Source organism: Lepisma saccharinum, chromosome 24 (genome assembly GCF_977018435.1).
Source record: "Lepisma saccharinum chromosome 24, izLepSacc3.1, whole genome shotgun sequence".
In the NCBI taxonomy this organism is placed as follows: Eukaryota; Metazoa; Arthropoda; class Insecta; order Zygentoma; family Lepismatidae; genus Lepisma; species Lepisma saccharinum.
The window spans coordinates 62,263,894-62,288,932 of NC_139252.1; the positions used below are offsets into that span (position 1 = coordinate 62,263,894).

The 25,039-nt window shown below is 38.4% G+C and overlaps 1 protein-coding gene across 3 annotated transcripts in view; it reads right to left on the reverse strand.

The window, feature by feature from the left end:
* Window positions 1–25,039, reverse strand: part of LOC145978010 (uncharacterized) — a 27,471-nt gene extending 2,432 nt beyond the window's left edge. Inside the window, exons 1-3 of one of the 3 annotated variants that reach the window (XR_014440643.1) lie at window positions 24,965–25,036; window positions 14,398–14,579; window positions 10,398–10,528 (exon numbers count right to left, since the gene is read on the reverse strand). Coding sequence is in view for 1 of the 3 variants with exons in the window: in XM_083110388.1 (XP_082966514.1) it covers window positions 573–823; window positions 2,641–3,055 (666 nt within the window). In the remaining 2 variants the exon portion in view is untranslated. Of the gene's footprint in view, window positions 1–572; window positions 824–2,640; window positions 3,142–4,109; window positions 4,310–10,397; window positions 10,529–14,397; window positions 14,580–24,964 lie in introns of those variants that run through there. The other 2 variants (XM_083110388.1, XR_014440644.1) reach the window with 2 other exon arrangements.

The window sequence follows — 25,039 nt, forward strand, 5'->3', positions numbered from 1 at the left end:
CTATAGGAGATAGACTGGGGGACCTGAAAGCCTGGGCTTTCAACCACTGCAGCGGGGGGCGAGGGAGGTAGAGGTAGAAATCTTCCTTTTCCTTCGGCAGGCTGTTTCTACCTGAAAACTGGTCAGGTGGAGGAAGAGCGAGCTAGGGTATCCAGCCAGCTTTGCCCGCGGATCTCACCGATGGACGAGAAGCGTGTGGAAAAGAAAGTGTTGCATATGAACTGTGGCTTTAACAAGACAACAAATATTGTGATTTGAATATAATTCGAGATGTGAGATTGACTGAGCTATCTCTGCTAGACTAGCTACTCCTCAGTGCACGTCACTGAGTGTTGCCCCTCAAAAAACACCACTTGAGTTTGAAATTATCGCATTCCTGTATCCCCATTATAATAATTAACGTAAATTATTACGACTGAAATCAAATTATACGTGTGAAAATGCACTTGTATTCATTCAAGGTATTAAATAAGGAAAGAGAAGCTTATGTGGCCTTTCTGGATCTGAGAGCACCTTTTGATACGGTACCAAGAGAACAACTATGGGATGCACTGGTGAAAATTGGAACATACCCACCCATCCCGAGAAGGAGAATGGATGGTGCTTCCCTCCAGTCCTGGTCCCTTTAAAAACCTCCAACTGTTTACTTCCTCCTTCATACCCTGCCAAAATTGGAGGGGGCGGGGGCTTTTTTCAGTGAGGTTTGTCCTCAGTGTTTTGCCATCTTCTGGCTTGAAAGCACGACCATTAAATCTGTCGAATAGGCGGTCCACATTATTGAGAAATGTGGAGGTGGCCAATCCATCGGTTGAATCTATGATATCTGAAAAGATAAATTAGTGGAATTGCTTCTTCAACACATACAATGTACTGTGACACTGTTCAAATTAACTCTTTGATTCGAACATTCTCAGGAAACATGGAACAATATAAAAACCTATTTTGAAATGTATTAAATTAATCCCTTTCAGACCTGATTTTTTTCAATAACGAAAGAAAAGATCTTGCTGAAATGTACCTATAAGAGGTGTCCTGGTTACAAAAACAACATTTATCATATCCGTACATTTTTCGCATGGACATGATCTAATCTAAATCTATGTTAAAATGAAACAAAATGTAGGATATTTACTTTCAATGTCGTCAACTATTCCCGGCATCATTGCTATTTACTCTCTATTTTCTGTCAGTGATACCAGGTGACAATAGCTTACCGATTTCTCAGCAGACGAAATGTACAAAATCATACGGGAAAAAAAATCAAATGCTGAAACATTCCCTATCATGCATTAAAAAAATAATAAAAGTGATGTACATGATCATGTACACCCAACGGCGAAAGAAACAGTAGACGAATTGTCCACCACCATTTTCATTTGGTCTGTATTACACAATGTGATGACAATGAATTGAAATATTAACGTCAATAAGCAGAGAACAATGCCTGTTTCGAACCAACATAGTTTCATTCCTTAAAACAGCACAGAGTGTAGAATAAAAAGGTAATGAAAATAATGGTGGACAATTTGCCTACCATTATCTTTGCCCTTGACTGTACAATGGGTCTCAAGGGGTTAAAGAAGCATAACAAATATGAGTCACAGAATATGTTTAATCATATTTCAGACACCAACAGTAATTAAAATAAGCAATACCTATTATAATAATTAATTTATTTTCACTATATATGCACTTCTATCCTATTAAGAATTGATTCATCATGCCAGTGAAATAATATATTGTTACTGCTGAATATGAAGAAACGAATTAGGCCAAGACATTAACCATCAATGCGAGGAACAAATTTCCTAACACACAGGTGATATAGATCAAACTTGATTAGGATAACAAGGTTATAGGTTATCCTTGATTTTTCGGGGTTATTTTTTCAAAAAGTGGATTTTTCACCCATCTCCATTTTATTTTCATGAAAATTCACTTTCTTAGCTCAATTCTCTGTCAAAGATAACAAAGATTGCTATTTTCATTTGTGGGTCACATGGCCTATGTCTGCACTTGAGAGTAGACTCAAACACCACCAAACAGTTTGAAGATAAAATTTTGGAAAATGCATGTTATAGTGAATAAATATTGTACATTTTATTTCTTATGTATAAAAATAAAGATTTTTGTTTCTGAATCACAAAATGTGTTGAAATTTGCAAAGAAAGGCCACAACTCACATTTTACGCCAAATTTGGGTTCATTTGCAATTTTAAATGCATGAAAAATGTGTTCAGAAGATGGATGCGGTAAACGTGGTTTAAAATTACTTACGTGAAATTTGGAAATTTAAAATCCTATTAATTTCGAAGATCCTCTGTCTTCATTCACTAAGGGTACGGCATCTGAAGCAGAAATGGTACCGCATCGACGGTACCATCTCCGCTCCAGACGCCATACCCTTAATGAATGAAGACAGAGGATCTTCGAAATTAATAGGATTTTAAATTTCCAAATTTCACGTAATATATAAACACTTTCTTGCAACAGTTAACATTTTTTGGCATTTGAGAAAAATAAAAGGACTCTAGCTATTGGTTGTGTGATTGGTGCCAAAGGGTATACACCTTTATGCTTTGTATGCTTTTAAAACCCAGTTACAACCTGCAGTTTAAAAGTTTAAAAAATTGTACTTACTTGAGCTAACCATGGTACTGATGGTGGCTGCCATAGTGTACCTCATGGTCTGAGCTGCAAGGCTCACCTTCATCTTTTGAGGGCCCACAGGATTGATGTGTTTCTCAGACACTCTGCGGAGCATCCTCAGAATATTACCCCTGTCCGCCTCATAAGCGGTTTTAATATGGTTCCACTGCGCTGTACCAGTCCACGACAGTTCATTTAGTTTAACATTACATTTAACTGGATGGTTTAGGAATAGGTTCCTGGTACACTTTAGGAGATGGGGAGGATCATAAATGGTTGCAATTTCCTGTCCATCCAAATGGAATGTAGGGTCGCCCTTTTGCACTTTCAAAAGGTTGAGAGCCCCGATGTTATTGCTTCCCACGTCACACACAGTAGCAACAAGATGCAGGCCAACCTTTGGCATACTCTAAGTACCTCAGTTAAGAGCTGTGATAGCAATAGAGACTTTGTTTGGCTACGACTAAAATAGTAAGCAACAGGTTGCTTCCATTTTCTTTGCAGACCACGGACCATGAAAACCACAGCATGATTAGCAACAAGGCTAGTCCCACTGTTATTTCCAAGTCCTCAAATCCCATAATGTGGTCGGTTTAGAATTGTATTGAAAATGTTCCCTAATTGACATTTCCTCAAAAAGGAGACAACAAAAGCGATCACTTTTCTCCAGACGTCCAACAGAATGGAATAGCATGGCAAACAAGATCTTATTGATACCACAGTGTAAAGGGATACCACTAAGAAAGGAAGGCATGGTTCGGGGTGTCGGTAGTTGGAGATGTTTTTGTAGGAAAGAATAATACTTGGGATTTCTCTTATAAAGAGATAGGGAAAGGATCTTTTCATTTAGTGTGTACCTGCGGCCTTTAGGTTTTCTCTTGCCACACCGCAGATGTGCTGTGAGAAGAGGAATGAGGAAGTACTGGCGAAAGCCGTTCCAACAACAGAACACTGTCTGAGTCTGACAAGCTTTTGGGAGATGCCCTCCTTCTGTGGTTCCTCTTCTTCATCATACTAAAAGCTTTGGTTTTCTTCTTGAGTGATTCATACAACATTCTCTTACGAGGAGTCAACTCTGGCAATGTCATATTCATTCCACTCAAAATAGAACACCTTACCTTCATTCTTGGGAACTCACTGCTTTGCCAAGAGAAGCCGATGATTCACATGAATGAGGAAACGAGGAAGTAGGTGTTTACAGGGTGGACGAAGTGGGAGTTTGTACATGATGGGTGCAAGACGAGCTTTGGGCAGGACAGATTGATGATGGACAGGATTTAGGAGGAGAGGTTGATGGAATGTTTGTGGTGGAACATGACGCAGAAGTTGAGGCTAGTTCTTTGGAATTGGTGGAATAAACATATTTTATTGGGAGGATGACATGTGGTGAGCCAGGAGAAAGAATATGGGAATATGTCTAACGGATGGTGGAGTCAGGGTTTGGGGATGAACGAAAGAAGATGTCTGGGAAGGATTATGAACTGTACGTGGATCTGGTAAATTTGCAGATGGTACTGCTCCTACGCTTAGACGTGTGTTGGTGGAATTTGTGAATTCTGATGGCATGAAATGTAACCCACACAAGAAATATTTGTGTAGTTCACCTGGCTCCTGAGATAACAAGACATCATTTTGACTTGCTACTGCCCATTGGTGAGCTCTGCAAAATTAAAAAAAATGTGAATTAGTATTATGTTACATTACAAACAATGAATGTGTATCATGACTAGACCTTGGATTTTCAGGCTTTAAAAAATGTGTTTCAAGGTTCTTAAAATAGGCTTTAAACATCCTAAAAGAAATTGTGCATTAATTTTTCTCCATAGATGTGAAAAATTGCAACCTTTATTAGCCAAATACCATTGAATGTACTGTATATATATTTACTAATGTGCCCTGAAGTAAATTTTCAGTTTAGCTTGTAGTGTTATTGATTCAAGAAAAGAAAGATCTCATCTGTTCACTTCGATAGTGTTCTTTGGACAACAACCTATCTGGCAGATGGAAGATTATTACTAAATTAAATCTTGAACTTGACAAGGTAAATATGATATTAGATTTTATCATGGTCCTAGAGTGACCACACTGAATTTATAACATTTTGGCCCAAGTTCCTTTGTGTTATTGCGATTTCATCATGTATGCTTTTGTGGTTTGGTTAGGTTAGACAGGTCAGATTTGGTTCTCTTAGCATTACAATAAAGTCGCTACATGCATTCTAAATTGTTTGAAATCAGCATTTAAGTGGAAAATGGGGGAATGCTTTGCAAGATTTTTCTACCTGAAGCAGACACAATTATCAACATCCCTATCTATCCCTATCACTTCGAGCACCGTTTGAAATGTAACTTTGGAGGATCAGTTCTTTAATGCTGTAAAGAGGAATATTTTCCACATTTAGCCAGGAAAATCTTCTACAATGCTTCAAACAAAAATATGTTCATGGTAAACCCATGCCACAAGTTAGTTAATGAGACAGAAAACAACTAATTTTGATGTAGCCCTAATATAAATGTTATACAGAAGTAGCGTTCTGCAGTATCTGATGCATGGAAGTGATTCAAGAGATGCACAATAAAATAAGAATGGGGGAAAACTTGCATTGATAATAACTATTACGTTCTTTATGGATTTGTGTTGTCACATTGATGTGTTATTAGTGTTCTTATCTTGTTCGTTTGGTCATATAAATAAGCGAAACTATTACAAAAGAAAAGTGTCAAGTTTCATTTATGCAATGCAAAATATTAACAAATGGTACTTACCTATCTGAGTCTCTTGGAAATCGGAATGTTTGCTGCGTAGGTGACTCGCAATCCTTCACGGAACAACGGTGCAGTCCTCGGACCATTTCAAATACACTATTGATCGCTATTTTTACAAAGCATACAATGGACACAAACTCATACAAAATGAAAAAAAGAATAACTAGGACACGGACGAATACAGAAATAAAAACCTATACTATCTACTAACTATACAGGGTGTTAATTTTAACTTGACATATCAAAATAGCGGGAGTGATATGCATGTGAGGAAAATTTGGTTCAAACAAACCATGATCCTTGTCGGGGGGAAAGTTAATGGCATACAAATGAGCCCACGCACAGGGCCCCCCTGGGGGGCAGGGGGGGCACGTTGTGTTTTTCAAATAGGAACCCCCGAATTTTGTTTCATTTTGGGATTCGCGAAGTCAAAATAAATAATAATTATGCTTGACATGGGTGCAACAACATGCGAAATAAAAAAGATATGGCCATGTGTATGTTTAGTGGCCGCGGTGGCTCAGTCGGTAACGTGTCTGACTACCATGCTAAAGGTCCCGGGTTCGATCCCCGGCCGGTTCAAATCCGGGAACTTTTCTAACGGTGGAAGCGGCCCCGGCACCTACCCAGCATCGAATAACATGGGTACCTGGGGGAAACCCTGGGGGGTAAAGGCGGCAGTCAGGGGTGTGATGCTGATCACATCACCCCCACTCACGACCGGATCAAAAAAGTGTGCGGCGTTACCCCCACACCCCCTATACGCCTTCATGGCATGGTGCTATGCACAGGGGAACACTTTACCTTTTTACCATGTGTATGTTTGGAAACACTTAAATGTCGTGCACGGAAAAATGGTTAACAGGCCCCCACGAAAATACGAAGAATGGCATGTGCAGAGGAAAATTTCATTGTTGTCGATGGTGTCATTGAAGAGTGGAAGAAGTACCAAAAGAAGAGTGCGGATGGGATAGGGGGAGGGGGCAGCATGCAACGAACAAAGTGGAAATACATCTGCTGGATTAATGCAGATGCCAAGAATATGAGGGAAACAAAATAACGAACTGTGCCTGTGCCAGAAAAGTGAAGGGGTAGGGGATGTAAATCGTGTTTCCAGAACTCACGCGAAGAGTATGTTATCGCCACCGACGTTGTCGGATCAGCTGTGTTATCAGACGCCAGCCACACGTAAGGTACAAACTAGGCCATTTGACCTTGCGCTGAAGTCAGCTCTCTGTGCCCGTGTTTGCTTGGGGAAATAGGTGGTTATTGGGCTTCAGAAGGTTAGTTGATGTGCCCGTGTTCGAAGTGAGTGCAGGGTAAAAGTGCAGGTATACCTAGGACGATGGAGTGTGTATCTGTGGAAGACAGAATTGAAATGATATTCATGTATGGTGAATGTGGACAATGCTGTCACCAAATATGCCAGATGTAATCCGAACAGAGTGCGTTCGCGGTCGACTTTCGCCAGGGTTGTCAAGCAATTTGCAACAGTAGGAAGCGTGTGTCCGCAACAAAGACGGCGTCGAAGAACTGTCACTGGGGAAAATAATGAAATCGCTGTATTAGCTGCAGTGGCGTATGATCCCCATTCCAGCACGCGTAACATAGCTCGCCAGAGTGGGATGTTCCATGTCAGTGTTTGGAACATACTCAAGAGGCACAAGTTTCACCCTTACCATGTGTCCCTGCACCAGGAACTTCATGGTGATGATTTCCGTGCATGGATGGTGTTTTGTGAATGGGCACGTGGACAAATACATTGAAATCCGGCATTCTTTCGGGACTTTCTGTTCTCTGACGAAGCAACATTCACAAACCATGGCCAGGTTAACCGGCACAACATGCACTACTGGAGTGCCGACAACCCACACTGGTTGCGTGAAGTTGAACATCAACGCCCGTGGTCAGTGAACGTATGGTGTGGCATCATGGTGACAAACTCATTGGTCCGTTTTTCATTGACGGTACATTGAATGGGCGAAAGTATCGCAATTTCTTGCAGGACGAACTACCGATATTGCTGGAGGATCTAAGCCTTGCACAGCGACAGGCCATGTGGTATCAGCATGATGGTTGTCCGACGCATTATGCTGCCATAGCTCGGGAAGTATTAATGCACAAGTTCCATCATCGCTGGATCGGACGACGTGGTCCTGTCAATTGGCCGGCTAGATCACGAGACTTTACTGCACCAGATTTCTTTTTGTGGGGTTTTCTTAAAGGAATGGTGTATCAAACTGTACCCACAACGTGCAACGACATGATGCAACGAATATGAAATTCTTGCACACAAATTGATGCCGCCACACTTTTGCGTTGTGAACAGTCATTTCATGCAAGAATAAATAAATGCATCGACGTTCATGGTCACCATTTCGAGCATTTGCTTGGGTAAGGCATGTATGCTCACGCACCACCCCACCCCCACAGGTGAGAGGCAAGGGGACACATGAAACAAGCACCCCACACGTGAGAGGCAAGGGGACTCCGTGAAACAAGCACCCCACAGGTGAGAGGCAAGGAAACTCCCTTGAAACAAGCATCCCACAGGTTCGAGGGTAATAGTATTTGCATTCCATCCTTCCCATCTCCTACACTTTTCTGGCATCCATGAATACGTTTTTGTGTTTCCCTCATCTCCATGCCATCTGCATTAATCCAGCAGATGTATTTCCACTTTGTTCGTTGCATGCTGCCCCCTCCCCTTATCCCCTCCGCACTCTTCTTTTGGTACTTCTTCCACTCTTCAATGACACCATCGACAACAATGAAATTTTCCTCTGCACACGCCATTCTTCGTATTTTCGTGGGGGCCTGTTACCGTTTTTCCATGCACGACATTTACGTGTTTCCAAACATACACATGGCCATATCTTTTTTATTTCGCATGTAAATGAAACAAAATTCAGGGGTTCCTATTTGAAAAACACAACGTGAACCCACTGCCCCCAGGGGAACCCTGTGCGGGGGGGCTCATTTGTACGCCATTAATTTTCCCACCCGACAAGGCTCATGGTTTGTTTGGACCAAATTTTCCTCACATGCATATCACTCCCGCTATTTTCATATGTCAAGTTAAAATTAACACCCTGTATAAATAAGCTCGTAAAAATAAGAGATTTTTGCAACACGAGAATCTTCACATGAAGCAACTACTTTGATTTCACAAAGGAATTTCAGAAAATGGTTTATCACCGATCCTGCCTGCTGTCAGTTGACGATTGCCTGCCATCTAGCGGAAAACCTATAAAATACTTCGCGACTGAAAAGTGCGTAGCTTGGGTGCACTGCCAATAGATGTCGCTAACATCGCTGACATCACGAAGACCACAGCTCACGCTATTAGAGCAAGGAAGAAGAAGTACAGAGACAGTTTGATAGTTGGAATGATGAAATTAGAAGAGCAGGAATGAAATTCAGTGCAAAAAAGAGCGAGGTGCTCCAATAACAAGAAACAGAGCCAGAAATGAACCAAGAATAAAGATGGACCGGGAAAGTTGAGGGTAGAGGAGAGCTTCAAAAGGAATGAGGAGATCCGACAGACAGTGGGTGTGGTGAAGTTTCAGGACAGGATAGATCAGGCACAGATGAGATGGTTCGGACACATGAAGAGGATGCTTGCAGAAAGACTACCAGTAAGAGCTTACAATGCACAAGGAGTGGGAATAAGGCCAAGGGAGAGACCAAGGTATCTGTGGAAAGGGCAGATAGTGGAGAGTGTTAGGAGAAGAGAACCAGATTAAAACACCGTGGAAAGAGAGGAGTGGTGGAAGAGCAGGAAAAAATGGAGAGGCTTGACTTCTATGCCGACTTAGCCAGAAGCAGGAAACTACGAAGGATGATGATGATGTTTTACTGGTTATCTCAACGAAAAACAATCCAAAAACTGCAACAAGAAAGTGATAAATGCCAATAGCCACTTACTGTAGCAGATCTCTACTTGAAAATTGTTCAAAACATGACCTTTTTCTGAGTATTTAATATAAAATTTTTACTGTAACTACCAGCAATACTAAATACACTAAACTGAAGCATATAGTTTGTCCACAACAATTTCTTTTTTACATTTTCCTTGTCCTTTTTATTTCTTTGCTCAAAAACCTACTTTTAGTGAACTGGTACAAAAATGTTGATTTTTCCAGAAAAACAGTAAATTTCCCTGACATTTCAAGATATCCATATAAATAGTGTGCATTTGTTTTGACTCTGTACCAAGATAGCATGTGATTGCAGATGGTGCGGATGTCAGCATTTTCGATCCCTGAAATCTCACTTATTTTTACGTACATAGCTTTAGCATGCAGACAATTCTACAGTGCCCTTTTCGTTTGAGTCGACCACGGTACGGCGGCTAGCTCGGTGAGAAGTAAGATTGCATCTGCCAGCATTTAGGCCCACAGCTGTACGCTGACTTGCCACTGGACACATCAGTGCTTTATTATCCAGACAGCTGGTGCCCTGTTTGCACGTGTTAAGGTGTTAACAAGTGTTGTAGATTGTTTTGTTTTAGTATTACGTATTACTGGTGCTTTTCTAATGCCACGCTATCCATACAATTTGAAATAACGCCTTTTTATGCATGACTCTTACCTCATTACGAATTCTTGTAGGGAAGCAAAAATACGCTTTGCTGTGTGTATAGCACTGTGCTATGAAGCCACATTTAAGGGATGTGGAGGTAGTGCCACGCACATTCTCAATCTGGGTCACTGGAGGTGATCAGTACCAAGCTCCGGCAACCTTTAACCCCCAGTTACCTATGTATTTGAGGCTGGATGAGCCACAGAGCTACTTATACAGAGACAAGGCTGGAAAAATTCTGACTTAAGATCACCCACACGGAAAATGAACCTGGTTTTCCCACATGGCAGTCGGACACTGTACTGACTGGACCACCGTGGCTAGGTACATTGAGTTAAAGATCAGTCACAAATACATTGGAGAATGCAAACACAACAATTCACATAATAAATTACTTACATTTCACTCCCGAATACAGCTGTTGACAGTAGAATATATTCTCTGATTGCTCTCAATGTTCAACAGGTTCTTAGAACATTCCTTGGAGACAAATGCACTCAACAAAGCACTACTATTTGCATTCTGTGATTCTGTAATAAAAGAAAAAAATGTTCAATCATCAAAATATCTAGAAACGAAAAAATTGTAATGTACAATTAACTTAGATAATGTTCACATTTAACCTTCAGGATAAGAAGAAGCTAATATTAATCTTAACATCTTTTAAACACAACAAATAACAGATAAACAAAATATAGTGTTAAAACTATGATCGTAAAAACATACATGTGCAAAAACCACATTGAAAAAGACATCTCTAGAAACAACGTAAATAAAAAAAATATACACTTTCCCATATAATGGAAACAGACATAACAAAATGAGAGAACATTCAACATGTGAGAACTACAAAAATAAAACTTAACAATAAATACAAACACATTACTACTGGCAAAGATAAATAAATACAGATACACACAATGACAGTACAACTACTAAACAACACACATACAGCACAACTATTAAACAACATACACACAGACATTGATTTCTAAAGACAAATCAGACACCCACAGACAAGACACAACTACTAAACAACACAACATTGATTTCTAAGGACAACACAAACACACACACAGACAAGATAGCACAACTACTAAACAACACACACACACACACACACACACACATTGATTTCTAAGGACAACACAAACACCCACTCAGACAAGACAGCACAACTACCAAACAACAAACACAAACATTGATTTCTAAGGAAAACACAGACACACACAGACAAGATAACACAACCTCTAAACAACACACACACACAAACATAAACATTGATTTCTAAGGACAATACAGACAAGACAGCACAACTACTATACAACACACATACAAACATTGATTTCTAAGGACAACACAAAGGCACAGACAGACAAGACAGCACAACTACTACACAACACACACAAACACATTGATTTCTAAGGACAACACAGAAACCCAAAGACAACACAGCACAACAACCAAACAACACACATACAAACACAAACATTGATTTCTAAGGACAACACAAAGACACACAGAGACAAGACAGCACAACAACTAAACAACACACAAACACAAACATTGATTACTAAAGACAACACAAAAAGACACACAGAAATACAACCCTTCAAGAACACGAAAAATCAACAAACATTGCTCTCCAAGAACAAGATACAGCGCAAAAAACACCAAGGCCATCAGACAGCACACATAAAAGAACATGCCTAAAATAAGAACAAAATACAACAACACAGCACAACTATACTCACCTTATCCTGGGATTCTCTGGAGCAGGCTGGAGCAAACAAACAAAAACAACTCTAAACAAACCAGGCAGCACAGCTACTATGGGCACGCACACACACTCACACACAAACACATGCACAGCAAGAGGAGAGGACAAGGGATAGAGAAAGAGAGATATGCAAGATATAGAGGGATAGAACAAAAGAAAAAGGGAGAGAAAAGAGAGAGAAGGAAGTTAGAGAGAGGAAAGAGACAGAGAAAGAAAAGAAAAGAAGAGTTAAATAAAAATTCAACAAAAGGAAAACAAAGACATGTATTTCTAAGAACACACAAACACAATAGACAGCACAACTACATTAAACAACATGCACACAAACACAAACATTGATTTCTAAGCATAAAAAACAACACAAAAGAGAAGAGAACCCAACCAAATGGTAACCAATATGACAACACACACACAAATAAATCACCCTGCAAGAACATGTGCATTTATCAGAATAAAATAAAATGCAAAAAGACACGCAGCAGAATGGATAACACCTGGGATCGTTATGCAATACACACATGCATAAAAATCAACATAGCAAAAACATAAAAACAACAAACAAACATTTAGAAATAAAAACCAATATAGATATGTGCAGTACTTAACAAGTACCTGATTATTGACCTTAAGATATGAAAAAATATAAATATGCTGACCAAGGCAGTAATTTATTTTATTAAAAACATAAACTAAACGTAACGTTTCAACCTTCTAGCAAGGTCTTCATCAGACTCTGTATCAAGTACAAAAGTAACAAGATACACAAAAAGGGCATTATATATACGCAAACATTACTCCCTCCAGACTATTAGAAAGTTGTTAGGAAACTTTCTAGCAGGTGGCTTTCACTTTCCAACTGTACTTTCACCTAAAAGGCTAAACATAATTACTTTCATATAGAATGTGAAGAGATATTCAGTTCGATATTTTTGCCAAAGAAATACAAGATGAAGAAAGAGGGATTTTATTGGAACTTGAAATAGAAGAAGAAGGCAAGTTAAGCTACCTTGATATATTGATGAAAAGGAAGAGAGGAGAAAAAATTGAAAACCGCTTGGCATCAGAAGAAGTGTGCAGCAGGGGTTTTCTGCCACAAAAGAAGTGATGTAAGTGAGGTGACAAAAAGAAATTTCATAAAGAATATGGAGGACAGAATAACGAAAATATGCACGAAGGAATGTGAAAAAGAAGGCAAAATAAATAGCCTATGGAAACAGCTGGAAAAGAATGGCTATGAGAAGCAGGATAGACTAGACATAAACAGAAGAAGGAAGAAAAGAGGAAGGGGGGAATTGGAAGAGAAAGAAAAAGATGAAGAGAAAGAAAAAGAGAGAAGGTTTGGAATAAGGAATATGGGGAAGACCACGGAAAAGATATGCAAAGTGCTTAGAAAAGCGGGCATTAAAATTTACAGGAAGGGAGGAAGAAGCATCTTAGGAATAGCGAAGAATGCAAACAAGAAAAAGGAAAACAGAGAAGAGGAAGAGGAAGGGATTATCTACGAAGTAAAATGTAAAGAATGTCAGTGTGTGTACATAGGAGAAACAAAAAAGAGACTAAAAGATAGGTTGAAACAACATAGGGATGATGTACGACTTAAGAGAAATGCGATATTTAAACACACGAGAGAAACAGGACATGACATAGAGTGGGATGAGGCTAAGCAGATAGGAAGGGAGAAGAGAATGCTAGTGAGAAAATGGAAGGATGCCAAGGAAATAGAGAAGAAAGGTGAAGAAGACACAATGAACTGGAATGGCGGACTGAAGTTAAACAAGGAATGGAAGAAAGTGTAAAAAAAAAGTGGAAAGGACAAGAGAGAAAGAGGAGAGGAGAAGGGAGAAAAATGAAGGAAAAAGAGCGTGAGATATTCAATATGAATATCTCTTCACATTCTATATGAAAGTAATTATGTTTAGCCTTTTAGGTGAAAGTACAGTTGGAAAGTGAAAGCCACCTGCTAGAAAGTTTCCTAACAACTTTCTAATAGTCTGGAGGGAGTAAAGTTTGTGTATAAATAATGCCCTTTTTGTGTATCTTGTTACTTTTGTACTTGATACAGAGTCTGATGGAGACCTTGCTAGAAGGTTGAAACGTTACGTTTAGTTTATGTTTTTAATAAAATAAATTACTGCCTTGGTCAGCATATTTATATTTTTTCATAATCATGGAAACAAGGCTTAATGGTGTTACTTAAGATATGATGTGAACATTATGAATAATAGAGTTAGAAATAAGATTATTATATGTTTAATAGCTTGCATTGTTTTATCATCAATGTAATTACACCCTGTTTAAACTTCTATATCATGAAATTATTTATCCACTTTGTTTTTACTTAATTCATTTATTTGTACAATTAAATTAAATTCAAAATATGATTGAGAGTAAAAATGAAATGAGGATAATTACCCATGGGATTTTTTAAGGTACCATCCCAGCATTTGCCTTTACAGACCAAGGAAAACCCAAGGAAAAAACCTTCGTCAGGATGGCCAGCAATAGGATTTAAACCGGAGATTTATCAATACAAGTCCTAGACTTAAAAATTCACAAATAGTAAAATACAACTAATTACCCAAGAAACATTTAAACAGATGTACTAAAAATTCCCCTTACCTTTCACAATGTAGCTGTAAGAATGGTCTGCAAGGAATATAGGCTTTCTGTTGGGTTCATTCCAAGACTGGATACAAAGAAAACACATTTCCCTTCCGCTTTTAATTTGAAGCTTTTGGGCAAGCTGTAGTCCATTGGTTCAAATTCTGTCCAACATATGAGATCAATCTCTGATTTTGTTTCTAAAAAAAAAAAAAAAAGACAAAAAATGAATAGAAGTGACTACTGGAAGTCCTAAAACAAGTAACGCTGCAGTGAAATAAGATTGGTTGGTTGGTTGATTTGGTGTTTTAAGTCCACTTTATGCACAGTAAGGCTAATCAGGACTGGACCTAGAGTTTAAAGTGTGATCCGAACCACTATGTGCCTCCACCGGGTATCGAACCCAGGACCCCTTGATTACAAGGCAACGATGCTACCACTGCACAATCGGGGAGGCCACACAGTGAAATAAGAAGATAGGCTTCATCTATTAATATTTCTCAAGTTTTATTTTCATATGTATTTCAGCATGTTTCTTATATTTTGTGACACATTAAATATATGACTCCATTTATATAACACGTAAAAATACTTTTTCCTTAAAATACATCACAAATTCATGCCGCATCTTGACTTGTGAGTCACTTGCTCAAACGATATAAGTACTTGTAGTACCGCTACTTTAACTAGGGGCATGCTTATTTCGTTTTTGACGAAAACATGAAATGTGAAATAACACATTGTAATGATAATTTTTCATGTTTCTGAAAGGTGTGAGGTGCATTTTCTGTTACTTCCCACTCAATATAACGACCTCCCATCAAGTGTTGATGTATTTTCCACAGAGTATGCCTTTCGGTCAACCATCAGAACATATGTTGCTAAATAATATTTAATTGTGCTATCTTGAATTATTTATATTAATATTTTATCTTATTTGTTATTTTTATTTTTGTTCTTTTCATTGTTACTGATTTCAGTGTAAAATGGCTACTTGCTGTATCTGAAATTTTCTCAATAAAGAAATAAATAATATACGGACTATCTCATTTCAGACTGTAGGTTTGGTTAGGTTAGAAACATGGTCTGAAATGATGTAACCCATTTTCCTACCATGCTGTCATGAAATGATGTGAAATGAACTCCAAAATGCGAAATAAACTCTTAAACACGAAATTTAGGGTTTATTTATGGACACAACACCTACCGACGTCTGAATTATCCTGTGAGTTATGCTATTCATGGAAAATTTATTCTGTTGTAAATATTTGAGAAACGAAAATAAGACTCCTTTACGCAGGATTAATCTTAATAATCTGATAACTATATAAATGTGCTATGTTTTTGTATTAAGTATAGTTTTTATATCAAATTTAGGTTTATATTCACCATTTTAACACCGAAATGCCATTTCTATACCGCTTTTTATCCCAAAATATGTCATTTTTATACCAAAATCTTGATCTTTTATTCATCATAAATATGTGGCTCCAACTATTACTATTGTTTGAATGTTTCTAGAAAGCAACATAAAAGAAAGAGGATCAAAAGCTTAAATGCAAAATTTACGTAAGTGCATTTGGGCATTTTAAGTGTACATCTAAAAGTTATGCGAGTCCCTCACCTACTCAATTGTGTGCAGTGCCATTAAAAAAGAAATAGAAAGGGTCTAAATTCCAACCAATCATCTTACAGTACAAATGAGGTAAACTTTAACTATATTTACAGAATTTGCATAGCAACAATTTAAAAAATACGGTGTATACTGGATTCAAAACCTATGCTATCTCATCATACCATAGTGTTCGAATGGACAAAAATTAGCTGGAGAAGAGGGGCCTTTCTCATTCATTCTTTGGGATTTTTGTAGAGATGTGACATTGTGATTACAAATAAATACGTCACAAATAATTACGAAAGGATTCCATGCGTTTCACACTATTTTTTTTTAAAAAATGCAGCCTATATTGGGAAACATTTGCGTAGGATATAGGCGTACATGCAAGTACGTGAACTCCATTCTTCTCTCCTTTTAAGTAAATTTTAGAGTAAGACCAAGCTATGGCAGTGAGCCTTGTTACCACGTTTACCTATGAAGAAACTTGCGGTTCAACAGCCAATTAGCCCTCCCCGATGGTGCAGTGGTAGCGTTGTAGCCTTGTAATCAGGGGGTCCCAGGTTTGATACCCGGTGCAGGCACACAGTGGTTGGACCCCACTTTAAACTGTAGGTCCAGTCCCGATTAGCCTTACTGTGCATAAAGTGGACTTAAAACACCAAATCAATCAATCAACAGCCAATTAGGCCTACCATTGCCTCCCTGTTTGGGTAACAAGCAGCAACCTTAGAATCCGTCCCCCCTGAAGCAGCCAGCAGGGAAACAGGATTTTATCAAAATAATCATTCTGCGCTGAGAATGAGGGCTGGGAGATAAGTGTGACCAAGGTATAGGGCCACATATTCATAAAATGCTTCTACTTCTGCCAATCTTTCATTATCAAAATAATGCTTTTCTCAGTATCTATAACAGCCAAATGGCTCACGCTGTGCGGTTGTTTGATGGAAATGTTAATACATGGGCTGAGCTGATGACCCATACTGATGCTGCTTTCCCCCATAAACTTAAATGATCCACTCTGTACATTTAGTTCGAATTGCTGAAATTGTTGGTATGTCAGAGTCTAAGGGTAAACTTTTGTAAAATTAAATTTTGAATTTATGTTCTATTCAATTGAAATTAAATTTTCTCGAAAATTATTCAAGAATAACTATAGAGGATCAACATTATACGGGGTGTAGGAGGGTTGTTAATGAAAGTGGGAATGGAACTTCTGCTCCATGAAGGCTTGTGTCTCTTGTATAAGGAATCACAATTACTTCTAAGCAGGCATTGGAAGGAAAAAAAAGTGGTTATGAGCTTGTGATTCTTCGCATTCACATTATGTTTATCCCGAAAATAAAATGATTCCACATCTATGACCAGTCCTTATACAATCTGCCAGAGACAGTTTTAACTTGTGGAACCAAAGTTGTCTGACAAAGGCCTGCACGTACCACTTATATGTTGACATATTGTTTACATGTTTTAAACATGTGCCATGACCAGGGCCCGGATTTTGATGACCTGAAAATGTTTGAAAAATGACCTTTAAAATTACAACAAAAATCCTGAAAAATGACCAAAAATTTGTACAAAACTCAATCTGCTTATTGAAAATAGTATATACCAGGTGTAGAAGTATGAAACCGGAATTTGTTTGCAAGAAGTAAACGGCTGGTGTTTGCAACTGAGAAACAATATTTTATTCAAAGTAAGCTCCATTGCTAGTTACACATTTCTCCCACCTTTGCGGCAGGTTATGAATGCCACGCCAAAAAAAACGTTCTTCTTTTGAAGCGAACCAGTCCGCGAGCCATGTTCGTACATATTCATATGAATTGAAGCGCTGTTCTGCAAGAGCGTGTCCCAGTGAAGCAAATAGATGATAATCTGAAGGAGCCAAGTCGGGAGAATACGCCGCATGCCCTAGTATCTCCCATTTGAACCCCTAGATCGTTTCCCGGACCCGTTTTGCTGTGTGTGGTGAGGCGTTGTCATGGAGCAGGATGACCTTGTGTTGCCTTGCTTCATATTCCGGCCGTTTGTCACGTAATGCTCGATGTAAATTGATCATTTACTGTAGGTAGCGATCTGCGTTAACAGTTTCATCGGGTTTTAGCTTGCAATTCGTTGTCTTCGAACTTTTTCGGAAGTTTCCCACGTTCCTCGTTCGCAAGTCAAAATCGCCACTTTTGAATTTCTTGAACCACTCGAAACACTGTGTTTTCCCGAGAGCATGTTCGCCGTAAGCTTCGACGAGCATTCGATGCGATTCTGCGGCGGTTTTCTTCAAATGATAACAGAACACCAATGCTGTCCGCAAATCGTAGTTCGTAGGCACAAAACTCGACATGTTCCGGGTGTGCAACACCTTCCTCTGTCTGGCACTCGGGTTACTGTGTTCCGATATAACGTCCTCGGGAGTGGCGGGCAGCAGCTGGCGCTGCTTACGCGATCTTCCGCGCCCTCCATTGCCGGCTAGCACCATCTACCGGCCAATTCCGGTTTCATACTTCTACACCTGGTATATTCCAAGACAAACAATTTAACAATTGCTTCTTCACCTTGGTGTGTTGTACGGACTGTGAATAAGAAACTCGACAATGTTGCATTTCACGATTTTCAGACAGGTTTTGGTAGTTAACAGAGAGTAAGTACCTCAAGATAACATTAAGACAAAACAGATATTGTTGAACTTCTTAAATTTCAGCATGCAATGACACAAAATTTAAAAAATGACCGAAAAATAAAAAAAGGTAAAAAAATGACCAAAAAAATTACACTTCTTCAACCTGAGGAGGGTGTTTAGGATTTCTGTACTAGTTAACAATGTCTACGTTGAACCAGTTAAAAGATGACATGTCATCAAAATCCAGGTCCTGGCAATCCAGCACAAGGGTTAAAAATATGCCACTTGAAGGTCTAATGAGAATTCTTTTGATGAATTCAAGTGTAAAATTAAACCATGCAATTTACACCTCATTTTGAGTTTCAAATATCTAGGAAACATAATTGAAAGAAGTGGAAGAATGGATGAGTAGGTAAACAGAAAAGGACAAATGGGTGGTGGACTATATCATCAAAGTGTTCAAAGATTAATATGGAACAGGGATGTACCTATGAAATGCAAGAAGGTAATATATAACACATACTATGTACCAATAATTACATATGGAGCAGAGACTAGGACAATGACAGAGAGACAAAAGAAAGATGCAGGCAGTGGAGATGAAATTTTTAAAGAGTATATTGGGGAAGACTAGAAGGGATAGAATAAGGAATGAGGAGATCCAACAGACAGTGGGTGTGGTGAAGCTTCAGGACAGGATAGATCAGGCACAGATGAGGTGGTTCGGACACATGAAGAGGATGGATGCAGAAAGACTACCAGTAACAGCTTACAATGCACAAGGAGTGGGAGTAAGGCCAAGGGGGAGACCAAGATGTCTGTAGAAAGAGCAGATAGGAGAAGAGTACAAGATTGGAACACTGTGGAAAGAGAGAGGCGTGGTGGAAGACCAGAAGAAAATGGAGGGGATTGACTACTATGCCGACCCAACCAGAGGCAAACGGCAAAGGATGATTTAATATTGGAAAGTTCACTGCAAGCAGCAGTTAATAATGCACAAAAGCATACGAAAATTACTCTATTATTAGGTTAGATAGAGGTGTGTACAGGGCCGGATTAAGGTGGGTGGTATTGATGTTGCAGCATTAGGCCCATTCCTGAAATAGGCCCACATGAAAACAGACTAAAATTTTCCGAAAGCTGAACAGAAAGCCTCAATTTCGGACGCCTAGACACAGCGTTACTTATTATACAGTTACTATTATTCTTTGCACTGTGACGTAACTATGACTCGTTGTGTTTATTGCTCACCTAAGATTTCAAGTTAATGCTATCAATTTTACGTTAAACAGTTTACTTAGTAATTTAGCTGCTTTTTTTTTTTTTTTTTTTTTTTTTTTTGCAATATCTTGGCGATTGTTGCCACTTTATTATTGTTCGGTAAGTGGGACGTAGTAAATTTTTCACCTTCAAGTTAGTTGTACAGAAAAAAATCGACAGTATGCAGCATCAGGGCCAATTTAGTTTTAATCTGGCCCTGGGTGTGTATGCACATACATAAAAAAAGGGGGGGAATGGACGGAAATTAATTTAAAGGAAACCTATGACTTGACATTTGGTAAAATTTACATCAAAATGCTGAAACAACCAGTAGCAGATGTAAAAATATGGCCTGCATACAATAAAACTCACATATTTCAGGGACTTTACACTGTTTTTTGTCCATAACATATATCACATATCAGCCCCCCAAAATAAAAACAAAAAATAAAAAACTGCCCTGTCTACACTAAGGAAAAAAACACAAAAATTACTACATGCATTAAACTTAACTGAAAGGATAACATATAAACGAAAACCACTGTAAACAAATACATATGTCTTGAAAATTTACAAATTTAAGAACTTTTTAAACTTTAAAAAAAAGTGGAACAATCTGGCTTTTTCATAGTCATGTTTCAATTTGCATGTGCCATTTCACCACTATGATGTTACAGCACAATAAATAGTTCCATACAGGGGTAGAAAAGTGCAGGGTGCCCAGTCACCATGGTACCTGAAAATTTTCACTTCGTGACTGAATTTTAAAATTCATTTCTAAAAATAATTATTTTAATATTTTGAGTTCGCTCATGGAAATTTTCATTTTTTAATTTATTTTTTTTTTTTTTTTTGTAAATAATGAGTAATGTTTGTGTGCTTTCTTGTTTCAAGTGTATCATTAAATCAGAATAATAAACATGCCAATATTTTGCACTGTTGCCAGCCGAATCTCAAAATCTGGAAATGGAAAAAGTTAAGATTAAGTATGGCTTGAAAGTGCTCTTCCCAAATCTATTTGTGGTTACAATGCTTGGGAAAAATTGCCACATTCTTGTAAATTTACATGAACAGAACTTTGGGCAAACACAGAATCTACAACATTCCAGGAACAAGAAAAATGTCAAATATTTTTGATGAAACTCTGTACTTGTCTGTTCCTATCTTCCAATTTTTATCAAGATACAAATTAGGCCTCTGTACACAACTTCCAATGATGAAATATACACTGCAGCCAAAAGTAGAAAGGCACAATTATGCACAAAACAGTTTTCTGGAAATGACATCATGCCATGACTGTCAAGGCGTCACTAAATTTATGCAATGTAAAGCATCAAAATGGATCAATTAAAATAAGAAGAGATGTAATTTTCAAGGGCAAACAATTGGTTACCAGCACCTTCTATACATACATTCCTCATCCTCTTCTTCCCTTGATAAAGTTAAATTGCTTTTAAAACGATATCTAAAGTTTCTGAAGCATGGAAAATTAAATTATAGAGTATGGGGGATTAAAATGAATTCTGAAACTGTGTTGAAGTTGGAAAAGAATTTAGTATATTTTCAAATGTTTCATAATTTTTTAAACAATTGTGGCAGTAAGTTAGAAGCTTGGAGAAACACATTTGTGCAGTTAAAAAGCTTCACTCCGGAGAAATTTGTGGTTTATGGTCATGTCAGATGCAAAGTTCTGGCTGATTTTCCTTAGGCTCAAAGGACTTTTGTGCTTGAGAACAGATGTTACCTGATTATGTGTTGGATGGATATAAGCATGTTATATTAATGCTACGAGCCCAACTTGACCTGCCTAACTTAACAACGAAAGCATTTAGTGGTGTAATACCTGTTCGTCCCCACATATGTGAAGTAGATGACAGTGGCAATCTGTAGCCCATTTAGTTGGCTGCACTTTTTGACTCGCTTTGACTCTCTTTGCACCGAAGCGTCTAGTTCGTTGATTTGGAGTCAAGTAGTGTATTTGGTGTCTGCACTACGTTCTGGATCGGTGTATGGTCACGTGGTGAGTACTAACTAATCAACTGACCATTTAAAGCAGCAGACAGGCATTTGTTGAATCTTCTGAACTTGAGCACTGCTTTCCGTCTAGTTGGTTGAACGTCATTTCCTTGCACCACCCTTACACCAACCTAACACTGGATACACCTGCACTGCACCGAGTGAAAAAGTGCAGCCAACTAGACAGGGCTTGTATCTAAGCCGTCAGTAAACAAATGGTAGCTAACAAAGAAATATTTAGGGGTATACGGAAGGAAAAAAATATTTCTCCAGAAAACGTAGTGACATCTGAAGTATGTGTTAACAGACATAATAGAGTAAAGAATGCCCATGTACATTTATCATTTCAGAATTTAACAATCAGAACATGGGCCAATAACTTTTGTGGCAATTTGAACCATTTGTCATTAATCTCAACTGAAGTCACTTTCACATTATATATTATGAATGACACTTGTAATTTAGGGAGCCTTTGACCCACGGGCTGCATTGTGAAACCCTGCACCCTCGATTTCTAGCACATTTCAATTTTTTTTGTCCAAAATTAAGTTTCTTCTGAGAAAGGGCATTTTTAACTAGCGCGGAAGGAAATTTTTAGAGATCTACGTGCTACGAAACTTACATTTTTGTAATATTAACATTCCTTACCTATGTAACGTCATTATGGTTTTCAGGCCTTCTATTATGGATATATTTTACTTCGACCTGCAGTGTATTGTCGATTTCGAATGTGAATGGAGTGTTTCAACCTTAGGCTTAATTGAAGATGATGGGAGTATTCCCCGATTTGTTTGAAATTTTGTATACTTTCTACATGAGGCCTCCTGAACATGAATCTGACATTAGAATTTCCCGGTGACGTCTGCAACTTGAAAATTTCACGCAAGATTAGGTTAGGTTAAGTTTGGCAAACATACTTCAAATAACACTAAGCTTACACACGTAATATCCAAACAGTGACAGGGACATCAAAACCTCTGATACTTTATCCGGAAAACATATTTGGTTAGTACATTCTCTAGTAAATAAATCAGAGAACACCCCCGTTACCTTCAATTGCTGCCAACCTCATTCACCGAAAAATACCTAATTTCATGGCCGGATTGGAAATTATGCTAATACCTCGTTAGCCCCACAAACCATCGATGTTAGCCCCACAAACCACTGATGTTAGCCCCACAAACCACTGACGTTAGCCCCACAAACCATTGGCGTTAGCCCCACAAACCATTTCCAGTTAGGTTAGGCAAACATAGTAAAAAAAACTTCACGACGCATCCTAGACACATCTTCTTGCGAAAACACGGCGTGGTTTGCAACACTTATTGGGGGTTACATCGGCCAAGTTCCTTTTGTTTTATTGCGATGTCATCATGCTACGAATGCAATTTTTACATGGTTCGATTTCAATGTATGTCTGTTAACACATACTGCGGAGTTTTAGCGATTACTTAAGGTTTTGTTAAATATATGCTTTCGTGGTTAGGTTAGAGGTAACGGTTCTGATTGTTTTATGATTTCTCCTAGCACAAAAACTAATTATCGTAGAATTTTGGAAATCATTGTCACACGAAATTTGAACCTCCCTTAAAGTAATGAGCACTGTTTGGACTCGAAAAAAAGTTATTTATGTTGAAAAAAAAACTTGAAAACTACCTTACGCACTTCTCATGGACAACATATTCTTTTCTTCTGTAAAAAGTAAGGATAAGAGTCTAGTTTACGTCCTTTTCATAAGGAATATGTGTCATATATCGTTGGAAAGGTTATTGTATAAGGAATTCAACAAACTAAATTCCAAGGTGAGGAAAAATTTCCTAGAGGAGAAAATCGAGAAAAACTGATGTTGTCCTGATATGCGTGATTGAACGTACTGAGGACATTTTTCGATGATGCACATATTTAGGGGTGAAATGAGTGCTAATGGAACCTAACCTAACCTAACCTCGTAGGCATACCTCGTTCCCGTGAATGGTTAGTGACAAAGTGTAAAAAGAAAAACTTATTTACCCTACGGATGCCGGAGCGCTGGCCGGCTTTCTGCTAGCACGGTTTTGTAAACGGGCAACAAGGAGTGCAGTGCGCAAGAAGGACGTAAACTAGACTCTAGCCAAAGTAAGAAATCCGTCTCCACTATACGGAACTGTTACTAAATGACGAAATGTGTTTTCCCTATATCAAACAGGTACCATTACTTTTGCTGGTGAAAATAGTCCATGTTACTCTCACCACCTGATGAAAATAGCCCCACAAGGATAGCCCCATATGCTATTCTCACCACCTAGTCAAAATACTTGCAGCCATAAATGTTTCGTTAGAAATCGATCGGGTAACACTTTACTATACCGGAGACGGATTTCTTCAAATTTACAGGAGAAAGTACTTACGCAAATCATTTTCTGTAGTGTTGTTGATGTTCGGGAATGTAGTTTTGATCCATTTTAATGCGAATGCATGTGGTTTTCTACGAAAATCTATTTCCGATGCGCTATTGCTGCTGCCGCCATGATGTGCTAATGGAACCTAACCTAACAGGTCTAACCTAACCTAGTAGGCATACCTCGTCCCCGTGATGGTTCGTGGGGCTATCGTGAATTTTTGGGCTAACGTCAATGGTTTTTGGGGCTACCCGCGGATGGTTTGTGGGAAATAAGGAACAACAGTAAGTACTCGTTAATGTAAGAAATATACATTATTTTCGTTATAAATTCATTATTTCACCTAAAGAAATGTTCCGCAATGCAGAAAAGTACGTTAGCAATGTAAAAAATTGCGAAATAAATCATTGGTAGGTGTCTCCGGTATAGTAAAGTAGTACCATCGGTCGTGTATGTGGTAATTAATTTTACTTCCTTAGCAGGATTAATCATCTTGCATAATAAGTTTTAATGTGCTTACAAATTCAGTAGATGAAATTATTTTGGTCTCTTTCCTAGACTAGGGAGAACGTTAAGTCTTGTGGAAATCGAAATATATAGCCTAAAATATTGTTTGGTACCTCACATACGTATGCATATTTTACTGCATTGTTCTAGCCCTGCGTTAACTATTAGTTATGGACTGCTTAGTTATTTAATTACCTTACTGATGCCTCTCAATTCTTCACTTTTTCGTTTTGTTTGACAGATAAAACGTGTCAAACACCAGCGGCATTA